The 19,656-nt window shown below is 58.5% G+C and overlaps 1 protein-coding gene across 1 annotated transcript; it reads right to left on the minus strand.

The window, feature by feature from the left end:
• Positions 1-1,740: 1,740 nt before the first annotated feature.
• PATL2 (PAT1 homolog 2) lies at positions 1,741-19,236 on the minus strand. Its single transcript, XM_054042318.1, has 19 exons — positions 19,152-19,236; positions 16,644-16,746; positions 15,869-16,287; positions 15,381-15,449; positions 14,570-14,635; positions 13,394-13,561; positions 12,864-12,950; positions 10,186-10,340; positions 9,505-9,585; positions 7,807-7,948; positions 6,867-6,987; positions 6,687-6,784; positions 6,224-6,268; positions 5,256-5,404; positions 4,560-4,719; positions 3,643-3,783; positions 3,323-3,420; positions 3,040-3,189; positions 1,741-2,166 (listed from the first exon to the last, which is right to left on the minus strand). The coding sequence occupies exons 1-19, from the start codon at positions 19,173-19,175 to the stop codon at positions 2,127-2,129; spliced, it is 2,316 nt and encodes a 771-aa protein (XP_053898293.1). The 5' UTR covers positions 19,176-19,236; the 3' UTR covers positions 1,741-2,126.
• Between the last annotated feature and the right edge of the window lie 420 nt (positions 19,237-19,656).

Genomic DNA, 19,656 nt, shown 5'->3' on the forward strand with positions numbered 1-19,656 from the left:
TTCTTTATGCACTCGGCATTGGCCTTTCCTTGCTAGGAGCAGCAGCAAGCAGTTCCCTCCCTCTGCGCTGTCACAAACATTTTTCAAGTTCCTCTCCCGGTCATTCTCCACTGAGAATGTGATTTGAGCCCTGGTGCTGCTGTGGTGTCACCCCCTTCACTGCTGACTCTGGCAGTCCGGGCCCCTGGCAGGGGGCCTCCATTGCAGGTACTTGCAGCAGCCCAAGCACAGAGGGGTTGTTTTCAGGTTCAGGGGGTCACCTCTGATTAGCCAGCAAAATTCCACCGCCCGCCCCACCACCCCACTTCTCACATTCCCTCTTACACCAGTTCTCTCCTTCAACCTCGGCTAGAGCAAGCTTCCTTTTGGCAACACCTGGAGCTGGTGCAGTAACCTCCTTTGGATTCTTGCACTCTTGGCAGCCTCACTTCAGATGCGAGCGCCAGCCTCCCCGGCTCAGCAGCTGCCCTGCACTGTACGCCTGGGATCAGTGTCAAATTCAGCCTGGTCAGCGGTTAAGTAATAGGGCAATCACCTTGGAGATGGAGACTGTACCAGCGCTGAGTGGACAGGCTTGGGAGCCATTCCTCTCCCTTGGTAGAGGCCATCTAATTAATGTCACTTGTATTCCAGTAGCATCTAGAAGGCCCAGTCATGCTCAAGCCCCCTTTGTTCTGGGTGCTGCACAAACACTTAGTGAGACACAGTCCGTCCCACAGAGCTCACAGTCTAAAGCTCTGGTTCTCAACCCATGGCCCAATCAGCACACAGCTGCGGTCCATGTGGCTCTCAGGGCCATACAGGTAGTATGTATGGATGTGGCCCACATAACAGAGAGCTGCATATGCAGCCCACAATGATAAAAGGTTGAGAACCACTGGTCTAAAGAGACATGATGACAAAGTTTGGGGGGGGTGGGGCGCAAGGCAGGAACCAAGAAAGATAATATGACTTACCAAGGTCACCCAGCCGATCAGTGCAGAGATAGGAGTAGAACCAAGGTCTGAGTCTTGATCCAGTGGTCTAGCCCCAGGCTCCAGAATTTCAACTTTCATTATAAAATTAAGTTCATGGTTGTGAAGGAAACTTTCAATCTGTGACCCAAGTACAACTGGTGTAGTGCCATCTGCCTGAGTCTGCAGACAGCCTGCAACAGTAAGTTTGGGTCACATCTGAACTGCTTCTACTCAGCTCCCTGGATAGCGATCGCTGAAGCCGAATAATCACCTTTAAACTGCCAGCATCATTAACTAATTCCCAGATGATCAGAGCAAACAGGTTGCGATGAGGGACAATCCTGTTAGGAAGACTGGAAACCTGTGTCCAGAGTAGATGGGCCATGGGAGCATACCACCACTGATTGTTCTCCAGGCTGAGCCCAAACAGACCATTCAATGTAAGCTGGTATCCTGTGCGCCTGCCTCGGTGCTGCATGTGAGAGGGAGGAGTTAGATTGGTCATTTACAGAGCCTGGAGCTCGGGCAGCAAATCTATCTACATGCCCCACTCCATGCCAACACACAAGACTATTGCAGTTCAGCCCAGGAAGGTTCTCTGAGAGGGCTGCACACACCAGACCTGTGTCCACACAGAGAAGGCACGTGACGGAGCAGCTGCTGAGGAGCCATGTGCCAGGAGCTTGGTGGGAACATGTGGTCTCTTGGTTGCACTTCCATGCCCTGTTTACAGCACACTGGGGGCTCGCCCAAGCTGGAGACTTCACATACCGAGGCCAGGGGGTCTTGTTAATCGCTTTTATTTTAGCGAGTGCTGTACACAGTCAACCTCAATTGCCCACCACCAGGTGCTCCCCATGCCCACTGTACACATCTGCTTTGAGCCCGCTGTGCTCCAGTGCTTGCCTCTGCGGGGCGAGGCCCAAATAAGTTACCCGTGTCCCCTGTGCTGTGTCCCCAGGCACCGACGCTGGAGAGGGCCATGATCAGCCCTTGAATCTTGCTCCTCCCGGCGCTAGGGCAAAAAACACAAAGTCCCCTTGTGCCAGGGATAGTGTCTGATTTGGAAACAAAGTCACAAGGTGATGCCCCCTGCCTGTGCATCTCAGAGAAGATGGGCACCACTGCCCAGGAAACTGGTCTCATCCACTTTCCCAGGAATGGGAGGTCTCAGCATGGCATGGCAGCCTCTGAGGGCAGAGGGGAGCACCTGCAGGGCAAGACCAGCATGTTAGGAATGGGCTAATGCAGCAGCTGGGACATGGCCCCTGCAGGCCCCATGCTCTAACACCCACTGTTCTGGGTTGGCAGCGTTCGGGGGCTGCTCTCGCTTCATCTCCAGCTGATGTTACTGTCACAGACCACCTGCCACCCAGGAGTCATTTCCCCCCTCCCCAGCCCAGACCACGTCTGGTACAGGATGGAGCTATGCTGCTACAAGGGCCTCTTGCTTGGTACCATCAGGATGCGTTACAGCAACGTCACTGGCCCCTCTGCATGTGACGACTCCCCCCGCAGGCAGGTGCCAGGCGGCCCCCACCAGAAAAGACAGACAACAAACCAGTCACTTGAAATGACTGGATCAAGGAGCCACCTTTGTGCAGGAGGAGCCAAGACATCCCAGGGCGCCGGGACAGCTGTGTAATGCTGACAGCCTGGCCAAGCCACAAGCCACTCACAGGGCCCCAAAAGGCCACTGGGTTGGGCCAATGCTTGCCCACCCCCTTCATTCCTGCTACCATGTTGGGAGGTTTCTGAGCAGCCTGAAGGGCAAAGCTCAGAGTGCCACAATACCAGACACCTCTCCAAGGATCCCAGCCCAACAGGTCTGGGGGCCCACCTCGCAGCATTACCCTTCGGCTCTTTCCCGCTTTGGAAGGTCTCTGCCTGGCTTATGTTCCTGACAGTAGAGCTACACCCCTTCCTGCCTCCTCAACAGCCCAGGGCCAGCGACTGCCCCAGGCAGCTCTGGCACACCTGCTGCGGGCAGCCATGGGCACTGGTCAGCACAACAGCTACTACAGCCTGGGCACAGCCAGTGCCCCAAGAGCCCCCCAGCACAGCCCGGGAGACCAGCACTCACTCCATCTTGGCCTCCAGGCGGTGGATAGTCTGCTTGTCCAGGTAGCGGCAGAACAAAGAGAGGAGGTTGCTGGGGAGGAAGAGAGGCTCCACCAGGGCAGTCTTGGGCACTTGGGACAGCTCCCTGGCAACCAGGAACACTGTGTCCGTCCTGGGGAGACAAACCCACCAGTGAGCACCTGGCTGCCCCCCCCGCACCAGCCAACACGGCGTGCTGTGTGCTACCCAGCCACCCTCCCCCACGGGGCACCGCCTGGGCCAAACACCTCCCCGTGGCACCTCACCACTTCTCGAAGTCCCCGCTGTGCGGCTCCAGCGGCATGTCAGAGGAGAGCAGCCTCTCGCCATGACTCAGCAGGGCGTACAGAAGCGAGATCCCGAACTGCGGGGAAGCACAGGAGTGGCCATGGGTTAGAAACAGCAGCCACAGCCAGGCCAGGCCCAGCCCCAGGACGGAGCATGTCCCCCACAGGGCCCAGCACCCACCCCAGAGCGCCCAGAGACAGGCGCAGAATCTCATCCTCCAGGACAGCGCTGAGCTCACCGGCTTTCCCTCCTGGAGCCCTTCTGGCCCCAACTTCCTGTCCCACCCAGCCCCACACACCTGGTTCTTAAAGGTCATGGTGAGCGGCAGCTCGGTGGAGCCAGCAAGCGGCCTGGTCAGCTCCTGCAGGACCTCGATGAGCTCGCTGAAGGTCATCCGGCCCACCATCTCGCTGAGGGGGCCGTACAGGACAGGCAGGGACTAAACACCAGCACGGAGAGAGGAGTCAGCGCGGTTAAAACCAGCCCCCAGACCTGACACCATACAGGTGGGCTCAACTCCTAACTCCCTGCTCTGGCATGTAATCGCAACAGCATCTGCTTGCAGGGGTGGGGGAAACGAACCCAACCTGCAGGGGGCACTGGGAAGCACTATCAAGTGCTCACTGGCTGGACCTGCCTCTCCCAACTGAAACAGGCGAGCTCATGCTGGCAGCTGAAGGTGTAAACAAAGCGCTCCCTTTCCAGCCCAGACACCACAGATCCTCCAGCCCATCGGCCTGGGCAGAATTGTGCCCTACAGTCTATTCCCCAGGGCAGCCAAGCAAGGGACCTTCCGGCATAGCAATCTGCAGACTAGGCCACAGTCTGGCCATGCCCAGCCAGGACTTTCCCTGCAGCCCTGGCTACATCCCCAGTTTCCCAGCCTCCCCCCATTGCCCTAGTTATAACCCTGTATCACTCACCCCTGCTGGACTCTGGGATCCCAGCCCTAGACTTGCTGCCCAGGTGGACCCTTCTGCCTCACGCCAGCCCTCTCATTCCCCAGTTTCCTACAATGGTTGAGGCCTTCTCCTGAGCTCCCTCCAGTTCATCAGTACCCAGTGCCTGCAGAATGGCCCCTCTAGAATCTAGGGCCCAGCTTGGATTGAACGCGGAGGGCAAATTCCCTGCTCGCTCCAGGGCAATGGTTTGGGGGAGGGGGAAATGGTGCCCCATCCCAGGACCAGCCTCTCCCTACCCCCAGAAGGCCATTACCTCATCCAGCACATCCTTCCTCATGAGGAAAGGCAGGTGGCGGGTGATGGTGACCAGGATCTCCTCCGCCTGCTCCCGTGCCAGGTGTGGCAGCAGCCGTGCAGTCAGTTTCTTCCCCTTCCGTACACAAAGGACCTGCAGGAACTCGTCTTCTGCCTCCCTGTGGGAGAGCCCTGAGCTGCCCAGACCCTGTAGGACCCAGCACCCTCCCACCTACCCTTGCTCCACTGGCAGCGGGAAGTGCCGCCAGGGAAGCAGGCAACTGGGGTGACAGGGAGGGGCCTGTGCCTCCAGCAGGGGAGTTTAACAGGATCCTGCATGGCTTGGGTGTGGGGAGGAAGGAGGAGTCAGGAGAAGGCAGCACAGGGCCCCAGTGTCCAGCAGAGGAGCTGTCTCCCATCAAGTGGGCAGCGGGCTTAGCCCCAGAGTATTTGATGTGGCACAGCTGGATGTGGAGTGCTGAGTTTGAAGACAGGAATGTTTCAGATTCCCAAACCCACTAGTGCCAGGTGACAGGGAACAGGGCGTTCCCATCTGGCCTCAGAGATCTGCTGTTCTAACAGCATCTCCATGCGCGTGGGGCGTGCTTCACCATGGGGCTGGGACCTGCACCCTGCCCAGATAGCCCCTAGGCCCCCTTCCCCAGGGGCCAGCCGTGTGCAGGGACAGTGCACAAATGTGCACCAGCAAACTCACTCCTCACTGTTGCACGCCCTGATCTTCAGGGCCTGGTAGATGCGCCCCACTTCGTGGCTCTTCTTCTCACGGAAACGGGGGTGCTGTTCTTCGGGCAGCAGGCTCATCTTCCGCTGAGTCTCCTCCACTTCCAGGAGCTGCAGGAACATCTGAGGAAGCAGGAGAGAAGCTAGTAGGTGGGCCGGGGTGGAAGGAATAATGAGATCCTATATGAGCCTGTCTGGATAGACAGTAGCCCTACACTCTATATTCTTCCCCCAGCACTCAGCCTGTGACAAGGAGCGAGCTGCCTGGCTGTGAGAGAAGCAGCTGGGACATCCCAAGAGGTCCCAGCCACAGCTCCTACGTACAACAGAGACTTCCCATCGGGGTTGAGGAGGGACCTGGGACCCTTGGGTAAGTCTCACCCCACCCTCACTGCAAGGATCCAGGACCTCCATCAGCCAGAGGTGCTCACTCAGCCACTCAGGTCTCCCGGACTAGCTCTAATACACAGTTTCTTATGGACTTGTGAACTCTGCAGGGGACTCGGAGAAGCCAGAGATCCACTGATCCACAGCCTCTAACATTGACTATCTGACCTTCTTCAGAATAGCCCTGTGCCCTAGGTTCAAGGAGACAGATGAATATGGCAGAGTGGAGCGTCTGCACCAAAGCCACATGCAAGCTGGGATCTTCCACAGAACATCCCCTGGCTTTGCCCCGAGACGCTGTTGGACTCATCTCTCAAACCCTCCCTGCTCCACTTGACACTAACCCTCCCCACAAGCATCTCTGCCCCGAGAGGCTGGACACGACAAGTTCCAGGCCACACCGGGTTTGCAGAAGTTGGAGGGAGCCGATATCCAGCTTCTAATGAACCTGCCTTCCGCCACTGCTGTTCCCCTGCCCTTGCTCCCCCCAGCACGTCAACTGGAGGGGAAACGTCTTGCCCCGAAGCCATGGCGGTGCATGAGGCGCCCTCTCACCTTCTCGATTCTGTGCAGCGCCCGAAGTCGCTGGTTCCCTGCAGCCTTCAGATCCAGAGGGGAGAAGGGAAGACAACCAGTTACAACCACCACAAAACACAGCAGTCTCCAGGCCACAGTGCTGTCCCCAAGCTACTACCAGGCTTGATCAGATGTGATGGCAGCAGGACACTGAGCAACCCACATGGGGAGCACTTCAAAGGGCTCCTGTCAAGCTGCATGAAGTCCAGGAGCTGACCCCACCTGACCGGGCTACTTGACCTATCCCCAGTGCTGGGCTGATCTCACCAGTGATAGATCCAGAGCAACGGGTGCCGGAGCCTCACTAGCCAGAGCAGCTACAGAAGGGGGCAGGAGTCCCAATCTCCACCGGGAAGCTTTAAGGCAGATGAGAAAGCTCCCACCGAGTGGCTGCACAGAGGGCCAGGGCAGGTTCAGGGGAGCACAGCCACCTCATACGTACCTCCTCCTGCAGGGCGTGGTGCACGGCATCGATGGCCCTACGGGGGCTGTAACATGTGGACACGGCAACCTGGCCCAGCGAGCCTGCAATCCGCACCACTGAAAGAGAGGCAGACATGCTGAGAACCTACCCAGGGTCCCTTCTGCCTGCCTCAGGCAGTGCCCTTCCCCTCATCCTTACCAGAGTCATAGATCTCCATCTTCTGAATGTATGGCGTGACCAGCTTGGGGGGCTCCTGCTTGTTGCGCCCCCCAAGCAGCTCCTCCTCTGCCTGCTTCCGCTCCAGCCTGTGGTAATAGGCCTGCGAAGGAAAGGACGGCAAAGCAGCTGTGAGAGGAGGCAGCAGGCTGGGCACAGGCCTGCTATGGGGCTGAGCACACTGCAGTAGCCGTGGCCCACTGGCACCGGAGGACTAGGGGTCCTTGCCCCCCCCCCCCACCTTTTTAAGAAAAGAAACATAAGAGCTGGATTCATGTCTGCTGATGATTTTTCTTCCCTGCGGAATAAGATTCTGCCCAGGAGGTGCTGCAATTACATCTTTGGCCCACCAGGGGCTGCTGTGGCACCAGAAGAGGGCAGCTGGCACACCACTGGAGCAGCGAGCCCTGGAGAGGGAGGGGGCACTTCCGTTTTTGCCCTTCCCCCTCCCTCCCCCAATCCCCCCCCAAAAGGTTTTGATGCCCTTGCAGTGGCCCAAAGAGGGGGAAGGGCTCCACCCAGTCCAACATCAGCCCCGGGGCTCTTGCTGGGGGGAGGAGCAGTTTAATTGGTCCATCTGCCCCAAGTGGGTTTCTGCACCAGGAGGGGCCAATCTAATTCTCCTGCCTCTGCCCTCAGTCCAGGGCTCCTGGCTGCCCCCTGCATCCTCCTCATCAGGCCCCATGCTCCAGGGATGGCCAACATCAGGACAGGGCACGAGCACCCTCCTCCACCCCACAGCTGGGACAGAGCTGTGCAGCGATGGATCCTGTGGGACAGAACCAACCTAGCTGGGGAGCAGCCTGGGGATAGTGGGGGTCTGCCCAGCTGGGGCTGTGGGGGAAACCCAAGCCCCACGCAGCCAGGGAGGTCTCTGCCCATTCTAGGGAGAGAAGGCATCGGATCCCCCCCCCCCCTTCACCTGGTAATAGTAGTCGTCCAGGTGAGGATTCTCACTCTGCAGCTGCATCATCTGCACCTTGATCACCCAGTCCTTCTCCTTGCGTGTCATGAGCCCAGAATAGGGATCCGCCTTCGGGGACCATGCCTTCTTGGGGGAGATGCTGCAGGGCAGGAATCACCCCCCCGGGGTTACTCCCTGGGGACTCCGCCTGGGGCAGCATCTGCAGCAACCAGCTGCTCCCATTGGGCCAACCCCCCCCCATCAATTAAAGGGTTCACATCAGGCTTCTGCCTGGAGATGTGGGTGGTAGCAGGGGGACTACACAGGCCCTGGGAAGGCCTAGCAAGACAGGAACCAATATGTGGGGAGCACAAGGGGCCCCGGGATGGGAGGGAGAGCACTGAGCACAAGGAGGTGAAAGATCCTCTGGTTGAGATGATTCTGCTGGCTGCTCCCCCTCCAGCGCCTGTGCTGCACACCTGGCACAGGCCAGCCCCCAGTCCCCTCCCGACCTCCCCCCAGGTGGGTCAGCTCCTTCATCCTGGAGCTGAGCTGGTGGCAGTGCCAGTGGGGGAGAGAGGGGGGGAATCATGGGCAGAGCCCCCCTCACATAGAGCTGGCCCTCTCTCCAGCCGCTTCTCACACCCGAGTCCCCCTGCCCACCCAGCAGCCTCGGCAGATCTGCCTGGGTCTCAGCCCAACCTGGGGAAGGCCAGGCCACACACCTCCAATGGGAGTATTTCCAGCCATGTACATGGAGGGAGGAGCATGGGGCTGAGGAACCGATATGTGGGGAGCGCCAGGGCCCCAGGGAGTGAGAGCTACCCAGCACCAGGGCATGTCCCCAGCTGGGTGGAGGCCTGAAAGGCAGGGGGAATCCAGAGCAGGCACTGCCAGATACCCCGACTGGTGCCACATTAGTGGCAAGGTGCCCCTTTACAGGCAGCAGGTGCACAGAGCCTGGGACAAATCACAGGGTCACAGCTGCTCAGGCCACTGCTATGCTCTGTGCCGGCCGCAGACCATGGAGCACAGTGAACCAGCTTGGGGCTCCGTAACCCCCTATACACAACCCCCGGCTGGGATCACAGTGAGCCAGTCTGGGGCTCCGTGATGTTATGCTTAAACAAAGCACACGAGATTTTTTTTATAGGGGAGAAGGCAACACGCCGCATTTATTGAGAATACAGCAGTTTGCATTTGCTTTTCAGTCTCTCACACTCACACTCTCTTACCGTGACCCCCTATACACAACCCCTGGCCGGGATCACAGTGAGCCAGCCTGGGGCTCTGTGACCCCCTATACACAACCCCCGGCCGGGATCCCAGTGGGCCAGCCTGGGGCTCCGTGACCCCGTACACACAACCAGGCTCACAGCAGGACACAGGCACAAACATCTAGGGGGAGACATTTCAAGCTTCCTTGCCCTGGGCATGGCACTCACAGCCTAGTGCCATCTCCTAGGGGATCAGCGGTCCCCCAGGTCCCTAGGTGAGAAAGCTCCAGAGGAAGCCCTGGAAAGGCACTGCAGCCTAGAGAGAGCAGGGAGTAGCCTGGAGTGAAACATCTGGACCCCGTCAGCAAGCTGCACCCACACAGCTAGGAGCACCGGGGCGCCAGGCTTAGGTTTGTGCCAATCTCACCATGTGCCGGCTGTGCCCCCCAAACTCCTTACAGGAGCCCCCAGTCTCTTTCCTCCCTGCCCCCCAGCTCACCTCTGCGTCTGCCCTCGCTGCTGCCGCTGATTCAGGATCCGCTGATGCTGAGGGTGCAGTTGGGTCATGTGGCTGGGCACACTGCAATGAAAGACAGGTGGCGGGGATGAGGCCAGCAGCAAGAAGGGCTGATGGAGGATATGGCAATGAAGATGGGTGGGGGCAAAGCGGGGCAGGCTCTGACACTCTGACACCAGGCCAGACTCAGGCCACTGCCTTCCAGAGCAGGGGGCTCTGCATCTGGATCTACAAAGGGCCCTGCAGGGGGGTGCCCTGTCTCTTCCCCCCACTGCCCTGTGGGCAACCTGGGCCCATTCCTGGAGGATCCAGGGGAATGTCCCAGCCAGCCTGCTGGCTAATTAAGGAGCAGCAGCACCAGTTCTAGTCCCACCCCCATGATCCTTAGCTATAAGGTGGGAGGGCTGCAACATTGAACCTCAAATCATTTTGGGGTTCACAGGCCACAATGCCTCTTTAGCCCCAGCTCTGGTAGGGGCCCTGGCACCCAGCTCCCATTTCAGAGCATGCACCAGATATATAATCCAACCTCAATACCAGACTTCGGCCCAAGTCCAGTTTGTGGGGTTAGCTGCCCTCCCTGCCCCACAATCAGTGGGGAGATCAGACAGGCTGGAGCCCTGGATGCTTTGGTCACAGGGATCCTACCCCCTGCCACAGTACCTGAACTTCAGCTGGCAGCCGGCTGGAGGACTGAAGAAGAGAGGGGGCTCCAGAGAGGGAGACATGGGGCCAAAGTGCATGGCCAGGGGCTGCGTTGGGGTGCTGATGTTGCGTGACATGGGCCTAAAGGGGGTTGGAGATACATACCCCGAGCTCTGAAAGAGGAGAGAAGGGTTAGGTTTCCAGAGCTGGAGCATCCTCTTCCCCTAACCAAGAAACCCAGGAGCCCTTGAAGGGCCAGTACGGATGTGGGGCACTTTCGTCCACCTGGCATTAAGGAGAAGGAGTGGAATGCCCCATGGCCAGAGGTGCTGGCTCCTCCCTGTCCCTCTGCATGCTGTAGTGGAGCTGCCTTCTCCTCTGCACCCTGCTGCATGCTGATGAGAGCGGCACAGGCTGCATGGCAGGATGGAGCTCCTTCACCCCTCCCCCACGCAACTGCCAGGCATGGCCAGGAAGCGCCCAGTGCTGGAGGAGTTTTGTTGCGGGTCCATCTCCAGCCAGTCATGTGGACAGCACCCCCTACTAACTGACAGACACTGCCCTAGTTGCCCATTGGGTCTGAAAATTCCTGCTCCCAGCTGTTCCTCAAAGCCCCGGCGGGATCCTGTCCTCAGCCCCATTACACAGACCACAGCTGGGACTTCAGCATCATGCTGCCAAGCCAACAAAGATGGTCTCTGCTGCCCCAGCGCCAGGGAGGAGTCAGGTGACCTATTAGTGGGCTCCAGGGATCCGGTCCAATCCCTTTCCGGCCATACTACTAGGGGAACTGTGCCCAACGTGGGGCCCAGCTCCAGGCCCTGAATGGCTCCTAAAGACATACTCTTCCCTGCCCTGTGTCCTGCTGGTTCAGCCTGTCCCTGCTTGCCCTGTCCATGGTGTTCTCTAACCTCCCTGTTGGTAGGGTTACCATACGTCCAGATTTTCCTGGACACGTCCAGCTTTTTGGTCCTCAAATCCCCGTCCGGGAGGAATTTCCAAAAAGCCGGACATGTCCAGGAAAATAGGGAGGCATGGTAAGGGGACCGCCTCCTCCCCAGGCTCCAACTTTCCCGGCTCCTGCCGCTCTCCACCGCGCACCGGGGCCGAAGCAACTTCCCCAGCGCAGCAGCAGCCGGAGCCCGGGAGGAGGTGGCTGCGCACTCGGATGCCGCCCACCGCCTCTGTGCCCCCCGCAGATCAGGGGAGTTGTTAGTTTTGCTGCAGCCACTCGCACTCGGGCAAAAGACACTCGGGGGACCCTGAGTGTGAGTGGAGTGGCTGCAGCAAAACTAACAACTCCCCCGATCAGGGCCGGCTTTAGTAAGAGTGGGACCCAATTCCCCCAGGAATTGGGCCGTGCTCCGGCCGGAGCTCCGGCCAGGGTCGTGGGGCTTGGGTCTGGGCTGGAGCCGCTGGGGACGGATCCGGAGCCGCTGGGGGTGCTCGGCCACCGGCCGGCGCCGCTCGGCCAGGGCCAGGACCTGAGCCGAGCTGGGCCGGAGCCACGGGGACCGGGGCCGGAGCCTAGCTGGAGTCGCTAGAGCCGGGGCCGGAGCCGCCAGGGGTGCTGGGCCGGGGCTGGGCGCCAGAGGGAGCTGCTCGGCCAGGGGGGCCGGACTGGGCCGCGCCTCCTTCCCTCCCCCTCCCCCACCCCCACCCCCCGCTGCCCCAGCTTACCTGCTGCCTGCCTGTTTCAGGCTTCCGGCGAACATTTGATTCGCGGGAAGCAGGGGATGGGGAGGAGCAGGAGGGCGGAGCATTCAGGGGAGGGGAGGAGGGGGAATGTGGTGTGCTCAGGGGAGGGGGCGGCGTTGGGGCGGGGACTTTGGGGAGGGGGCAGAGTTGGGCAGGGCCGGGGAAGGGGCGGAGCCTGGGCCCCTTGGAGTGTCCTCTTTTTCCAATATTGCAATATGGTAACCCTACCTGTTGGTCTTTTCCGAAGCATGATGCCTGGAACTGAAGGTGGGGCTTTGGCTGAGGCCTAGAGCAACCTCTCCACACAATATGCCCCAGGCCACCCTCTAGCTCCTCCCCTATGTACTGTACTTGGTGCTGCCCACCTCATCCAACAGGGGGCAGCAGGACTGAGGAGGCACAGGGGACAAGGGGTATGGCTCCAAGAGAACATCCTCAAGAGCGATAACATGTCAAGGGTGGGGGCAGGATCCCAGAGGAGGAGACATTGAGGATGGCTATGCAGTTTGGAAAGAAGAGAAGAGAGGTCTGTAAGAGAACAGCTCTGCAGGGGACTATTTCCTTTCCCCATGAGACAACAGAAAAGGGCACTTGGGATTAAAAGACAGAGCATTTGAGATGGATGAAGGAAGTGATTCTTTATGTAACCACCTGTGGAACTGCCTGCTGGAGGAGAACAGCTTAGTAAGTTACTAAGAAGCAGCACCTGCAGTGACACTGACCAGGATGAAGTTACAAGTGCTGATCCTGCCATTTCAGGGCAGAAAGATTCCTTGGGCTAGGGCTTGCTCAGAAGAAATGCCCTCCCTCCCCCCACCATAGAGCCGTGCTAGCAGCCAGGTCAATACGCCTTGACACCTTCCTCAAACTCTCTGGCGCTGCCACATTGGGAGATGGACTGATCAGCTCCAGTGACGCATGTACGGGTGCAGATTGGAATGGCCAAAGCTTCCTGAGAGGCCCTGGGCTGGGAGGGAAGAAGCAGCTTGGGGTGTTACCTGATTGGGGGTGAAGAGAGGTGAGGCTCTGCGGGACGGCGTGTACGGTCGAGGGGAGCCCATGGAGCGGGGCATCATGGGAGACTGCTGCAGGACAGGAGACAGGAATGTTACTGGAAGCAGGAGTCCAGTGGCACCTTAAAGATGCATCTGAAGAAGTGTGTTTTTACCCATGAAAGCTTATGCCCAAATAAATCTGTTAGTCTTTAAGGTGCCACCGGACTCCTCGTTGTTTTTGCGGATACAGACTAACACGGCTACCCCTCCGATACTGGAAGCAGGGCTGCAGCAGGCTAACTGACTGGGCCAGTGGCAGGCCCTGCCCTGCAGCTTGCCTGGCAGCATTCAGCATCAATGGTGTAAATAGCACATGCAAGACAGACACTGTTGGAGCTGCACTGCTGTGAGGGATGGCCCAGAGCATGGGGCAGAGTGACCCCAAAGTGACACAGGGCAGAGGGGACCAACAGAGGAGTAGCAGGGACGCAGGAGCAGGGGAATGAAGGGCAGAAGGTAGGAAGTCACTTTACCTGTCGCATAAAGCGCTGAGGGAAGGATTTCGGGGACATCATTCTGAAGTCTGGGCGCTTAAGTCCAGGGGAGCCCAGGTACCCCCTCTGCGCTGGGGAGACAAGGAAGTCCAGGTTCATATGCGACATGGGGGGGCCCCTGTCCAATGCCTGGAGAATGGCTTTGTCCTACAGGGGAGACAAAGATAGAGCCTTTCTGCTATACCCCAGGGTATACCGGGCCACTGCTGGAGGGAGAGTGACAACCCTGGCAGCCCCAAGGACTGGTTTCAGTCACCACTGCCTGACCCAAACCAGGTGAGATGGGCCCTCGAGTCCCCCACAATCCCAGGGAGCTGGGAGCACTGACTAAAGGGATCAGCAGTGAGACAGAGCCGACATTCCCAGGGTCACCCCTAGGCCAGGCCCATGTGAGCCTGGGTGGGCGGATGGCTGGACAATCCCTGCTTTGGAAAGCAGCTGTATATACCTGCCTGTAGGCCACAAAGCCAGCCAGCCAGCCCTGGGGTTTGGAGTCGCAATGGAGTGGGGGTAGGGGAAAGCTCTGCGCACGGGCACCTCCAGCTCTGGAGCTGCTAGAGGGATTGTGGAGCCAATACACTCCCCAGAGCATGGCAAGGGCTGGCTGGCTTTCCCGAGCCCACGAGGAGTGCTACAGCTGGGGATATGCCCTCCCCACAGAACTCCCAAATTCCACCACAGGATCAGCTCAGCTCTAGCAGGGCACAGGAGCTCTGCAGAGCGGGTCCCTTCTCCCACAAGTCTTTGCACCAACCCCACCTCAGGGGGATGGGCCAGAGGAGTCTCTTCCATGCCTCCAAACTCCTTCGGGGCCACCAAAGCCCATTCTCCATTGACCGCCAGTCCTGGAACCCTTCCACGTTCCTACAGCACCTTCAGCCTGAAAGAGCCCTCTGCCCGCAGGCCATGCCAGCTCCTGCCCACCCTTGGGACACTTCCCCACCATATCCATCAGTCCCATGTACCAGCCCCTGCCTGAAACTCAGCAAGCCCTTTGGTTTGGGCTCTGGACCCCTGGATGTTCAGGGGAGTGAGGGAGAGGGGACTTCCAGCCTAGGCAGCTTGATGGCTCCAGAGCATTGGATGGTTCCATGCTCACGGTGCCCAGTGATGCCCTCTTCTGGATACGGGGAGAAGGCAAAGGGTGGTGCTCACCTCCAACATGTGGCGCGACAGGATGCTGCTTGGGGATGAGGTCCACGCACCTGAATCTGCAACCATCTGAAAGGCACTGGGAGTTAGGCTCGATGGAAAGACTCACCGAGCAAAGGTGGAGGGAGCAAGAAGGAAAGAACAGCTGTAGTCCCAGCATCTGCCAGCAGGAGGCACTGCAGAGAACAGCTTAGAAACACTGAGTGAACCTACAGCTACTCCAGGCCTGGCCTCTTCCAGCAGCAGGCGCTGTAGAAGCTACAACTATCAGGGGAGCTCCCAGCCACTCACCCTAGTCCAGTGGTCCCCAACCTTTTCTGGGTGGCGGGTGCCGGATGACGAGCCACCGAGGACCGTGGCCGGCAGACAAGCATCTGCCGAAATGCCGCCAAGAAGCAGCAATGTCAAGAGGCGTCGCTGCCAAAATGCCAACGAAAATCAGCAGCATTTCAGCGGCGACACCTATTGGTGAGGCTGCTTTTCAGCGGCATTTCAGCGGCAACACCTATTTGTGAGGCCGCTTTTCAGTGGCATTTCAGCAGATGCTTGTCCGCTGGCCAGTATGCGGGCGCACCCGCGGGCACCGTGTTGGGGACCACTGCCCTAGTCTCTTCCAGCAGTGGGTGCTGCAGGTACAGGGCCAGCAACTGAAGCTCCCCATTGCTCCAGTCCCAGCCCCCTCCCTAGAGGAGATGCTGTGAGGTGCAGGAGCACTGGTTGTGGGGGAGCCCCAAGCTCCTCCCATCCCCCCTCCCCCAGCCAGCAGCACTCCAGGGAACCGGGACAGGCAGGGGGAAGGTGACCTCACTCTTACCAAGTCATCGCCCTCGAACTCTCCCCAGGTGGAGCCGATCCTGCTGTCGAGAACTGCTGAGTCCAGGCTCTGCAGGGCACAGAAGAATTGCACTCAGTCCCCGCGGTCTGGGGAATTCAGCTTCCCTGCCTCCCTCTGGACCTGGGGGAGAAGGAAGGGGACTTGCCCCAGGGAGAGTGTGGGGGAGTCACTGGCTCCCAGCATGGGGAGGATCTGTCCTCAATCCCAGAATGGCTGACCCTGGGGTCAGTGAGAGGAAGGGGCAATGCACATGGCCATCTCCCAGCAGACCCCCTCCCCCACCTCAGTTGGTATCTTCCCAGTTCCCAGGGGCTGCTAAAGTTAATGGGGAGAATCCTGCTGTGCGTGGGTGGGAGGGACCCCCTGCCCAGACTGCTGGGAGGAGACAGCATCACTCCCCAAACGCTCATGGAGAAAGGACTAAATCCACATGCCCTTCTGAAGCCACCACCCCCGGCCTGTCTCACCTCCAGCGTGGGCTTGCTGTGCACAGCTCTCATCACTGCTGGGTCTCCCAAATCATTCTGCTCCTCGTTGTCCTCGTCATGCTGCTCCTCTTCTTCCCCTTCTTCCTCCTCCTCCTCCTCTTCTTCCTCCTCCTCCTCCTCTTCATCTACCCCTATCTCCTCCTCCATGTCAGCAAAGTCGTCATGCTGAGCCCCAGGCTCTGCCTCACTTTCTTCCCCTGCCTCTTCCATCTCCTCCAGCATGGGCTGCTCCTCTTCTGCCCCCAGGCCAGGCTGCTCAGTGGCCTTGTACTCATCCTCCTCCTCCACCGCTACCTCTGCCATTGCCGCTGCCTCATTTTTGCCCACAAGACTCAGCTCGGGGCCTTTAACTGGAGGAGCCAGGGCTTTTGCCACTTCCTCTTCCATGGAGTCTCGATCTTTGGAGGAAAGAAAGGTGGGCTCCAGTCAGGGGCAGGAAGCTGGGGGATTCCACAGCAGCTCCACTGCCTGTGGTGTGCCCAGTCTGAACTGGGGGAGATGCTGCCCTCACCAACAGGGGGAGCTAGATGCTGGGAAATTGACCTTTGAGGTTCCTGCTCCAGAGAGCAACTCCCCTGGTGTGGGATCGCTCCTGCAAGTAATACCCCCAAGCCCCAGCCATCAACACCTCCCAACAAGCCCAAGTCAAATCCCAGCTGCCCAATCTTTGTGTTCCCCATTGCCCTTTCTTTCCCAAGTCTGCTCACCCCCCGTGCCCTGATGCTCATCCTCTCCTGCTGCCTCCAAGTCCTACCTAACCCAAACGTCATTTCATTGTACAGGTCAATCTCCTCATCTTCCTCCGCCATTTCTTCCAGCAAAGGAGCATCTTCTGCCAGAAGGTAGTCTTCTAGGATCTAGGAGACAGAGCGAGATGGGGAATAGGGCGTCCCTGCCCCTTCCAGGAGCCAGCTGGTAAGGAAAGAGACATCCTGACCTGCCCCAAGCCAGAGAGGAGGGTGAGCATCCATCTGCTCCCCCAGCCAAAGAAGGGGTGCTGAACTAATACCACAGTATTGACAAAGATCGTCCTCTAGCCAAGCCCCAGATGGGGCATGTCCTGCTGGCTAACAACAGGTATTTAGCGATCCCTGACAGCCCCTACTGCCAGGGCTGGCTCCAGCTTTTTTGCCACCCCAAGCGGTGAAGAAAAAGAAAAGAAAAAGAAAAACCCGATTGAGCTGCCCCTGAAGTGCCGCCAAAGAGGAAGAGACGGAGTGAAGGACCCGCCGCCGAATTGCCACCAAAGACCCAGACGTGCTGCCCCAATAACGGACGGAGTGACGCCCCTTTCTATTGGCCGCCTCAGGAACCTGCTTCCTTCGCTGGTACCTGGAGACGGCCCTGCCTACTGCTAATCCCAGACTCCTGGCACCTCCAAGGCACTAGCTGGAAGGGTGATGGCAACTTAGTCTACCGGTTTTTAATCTCTCAGCTGCTCCACTGAAATCAATGGGAAGTTTACCCTGCTTCAGTAGAAATTAACTGTGGGGCCCTGAGCCTACAACTTGTTTCAGAGACTCAGAGAATCCATGTGGACTTTAAGAGAGTTCTGTGTGGGCACAGGATCCAACCACATGGTACAAGTTGGAGGACCGGGGTCTCAGTCGGTAAAGCTCCTGTCACTGAGTGGGAAAAGCAATGCCAGAGCTGTTAGAAACAAAGTTATGTCTGTCCTTTTGTTTAACTAGCCACTGGCATGTGCAGTTCCTCAGTTTGTACACACAACTGCTGTACTTGCACAAATTAGGAGCCCAGTTCTACACCTTCACTATGTGATAACGTAGCTCTCAAAGTATCACTGGTAGGTTTAAGAGTTATCGCCCAGCTGATATTAATGAGGGAAGTTCATGCTTCTCAAAGCTAACACTGTCTACAGACTTGGGACAATCCTGCACTGGTTTCACACAAGTCCCATTTAGAAGGTTTGCTTGGCAACCAGGAGGACAAGAAGTTTTTCTTAAAATGAAAGTGGAGATTCCACAGAACCTACATTGGTCAAGGGACTGAAATGAATCCACCAAGGGGGTCAGAGACAGCCTCACTGATATTGGACCCAGAGGAGGCGGTGTGCAAATCTGATGCAGTGAACCAGGGAGCCAATGGAGGGAGTGATGTAGTTTGAACAGCAGCAGAACAAAGGATCTTCAGTAGCAGCATTTTCGACAGACCCCAGGGAGCAGAAGAAGGAAGGCCAGAGAAGATGTTATTGTGATAAAGGCAAGAAGTGACCACTACATGGAGAAGGGGTTTAGCTGTGAGGACAGCAGGGAAAGGGGGACATTAGACAGGAGACAGGCTCTAGCAAGAGGCTGGATATGGGGTAGAAGAGCCAAGAGGCTGCCCAGATCATAGGCCTTGGGGATGGGGAGAGATGTGAAGCTGCCTGATGGGTAAACAATAAGAAGCTCCATCCTGATGAGGGAGAGGTAGTGGTGGGAATGCCCAAGAGGCAGCTGGAAAGAGGAGTTTGGATGAAGGAGGAAAGGTGGATTTGAGAACCAGCCTCACAGAAGCAGTAGCTGAATCTGTAGGACACGAAAAGGAGCCAAGACGATCCTGGCTTAGTACCATGGAGAGGCCCTTTAGTTTCATACCATTAGACTCTAAACTGGGACAAGTAGCCTTAGTCTGGGAAAGGCTGAGAGGCAAAACCAAGGACCAGGCTGTGAGCTAGGAAAAGCAAACTCCAGACTAGACATCAGGACAGACATCCCACGAGGGGACCAAGATATTGGCTTAACCAGTCAGAGCAGGGCTGGAGCCAGAGTGGTCAAGTCACACCGGTCATCTGGGGCTACACAGCCATAGCCCAAGAAGCCCTATCCAGTGGCTGGGCATGCATGGGCACTTGACTCAGCACCACACCAGGGGTTTCGCCTGGGGCCAAGGGAAGTAGTTCTGCCCTTGCTGGGAGTTCCCCACCCGTGAGCCTCACTGCTCTCCTGCCTGGGGCACTTGCCAGGGCCAGTGGCTGCCCTGAGCCTAGGGGCTGGTAACTGCCCCCTTCCCTGCACAGCCAGGCACCTAGGGTCCGAGAGGCAGAGCCAAAGGGCAGAGTAGCTGGAGCAGGCCAAGGGGTGACTGCCAGGCAGGCCAGGGGGCTCCAGGTGGGGGTGGGGCGGGACAGTGCAGCTACCCAGAAGGTGATGTCCTGGCACTACACAGAGGGAGCTCTCCCCTGCCCCAGACGCCCCCAAAGCAGGAGATTCTGGGCTCCCGGGGTGGGGGAAGAACCGGGACGGCAGCGGAGAACACTTACAGACGGCTCACTACTCTCCGCCATCGCGCCGTCCCCACCCACCGAGATTTCCCTCTATGGGGCCGGGCTCCGGCCGCCGGGCGGCTTTTAAAGGGCAGAGGCAAGGGGAGCGAGGCTGCGCCACTGCGCATGCGGGGAGCGTACTCGTCCTTACAACATGGCGGCGTGTAGTTAAGTAAGCAGGGGAGTGCACCTGCGCAAGTGTGAGGCTGCGCTGCCTCACCTGTAGTCCCTCTCGGCAGTGACACCGTCTAGGACCTCCTATTCCTCCCCCCGTTTCTGTGGAGTGGTGCGGTCTGAGTTCCCCTGAGGGGGGCGGGTACTCTAGCCTGTGTATCAGGCGCGGGGCCAGACGCTGCCCTGGCTCCTCGCAGGTAGGAGGTGCACGTGCAGCCCCAGGGCTCCCCAGGATCCCACCCCTAGCTTGGCTGCATGGAGGGCCAGGGTGGGTTCTGATGCCATGTTGGCCCCAGTGGTACCTGTTCTGGGGGCTCCAGGGTTGCAC

This window comes from Malaclemys terrapin, chromosome 10 (assembly GCF_027887155.1).
Source record: "Malaclemys terrapin pileata isolate rMalTer1 chromosome 10, rMalTer1.hap1, whole genome shotgun sequence".
NCBI lineage: Eukaryota > Metazoa > Chordata > Testudines > Emydidae > Malaclemys > Malaclemys terrapin.

What these genes read in the sequence shown, in the direction of transcription:
- PATL2 (XM_054042318.1), bottom strand. Translation starts at nt 19,175, where the DNA reads ATGGCGGAGAGTAGTGAGCCGTCT. An exon ending in ACAGCAAGCCCACGCTGGAG is followed by an intron (nt 15,450 to 15,868) that starts GTGAGACAGGCC and finishes TGTGCCCTGCAG; the next exon opens with AGCCTGGACTCAGCAGTTCT. An exon ending in AGTTCGAGGGCGATGACTTG is followed by an intron (nt 14,636 to 15,380) that starts GTAAGAGTGAGG and finishes AGTGCCTTTCAG; the next exon opens with ATGGTTGCAGATTCAGGTGC.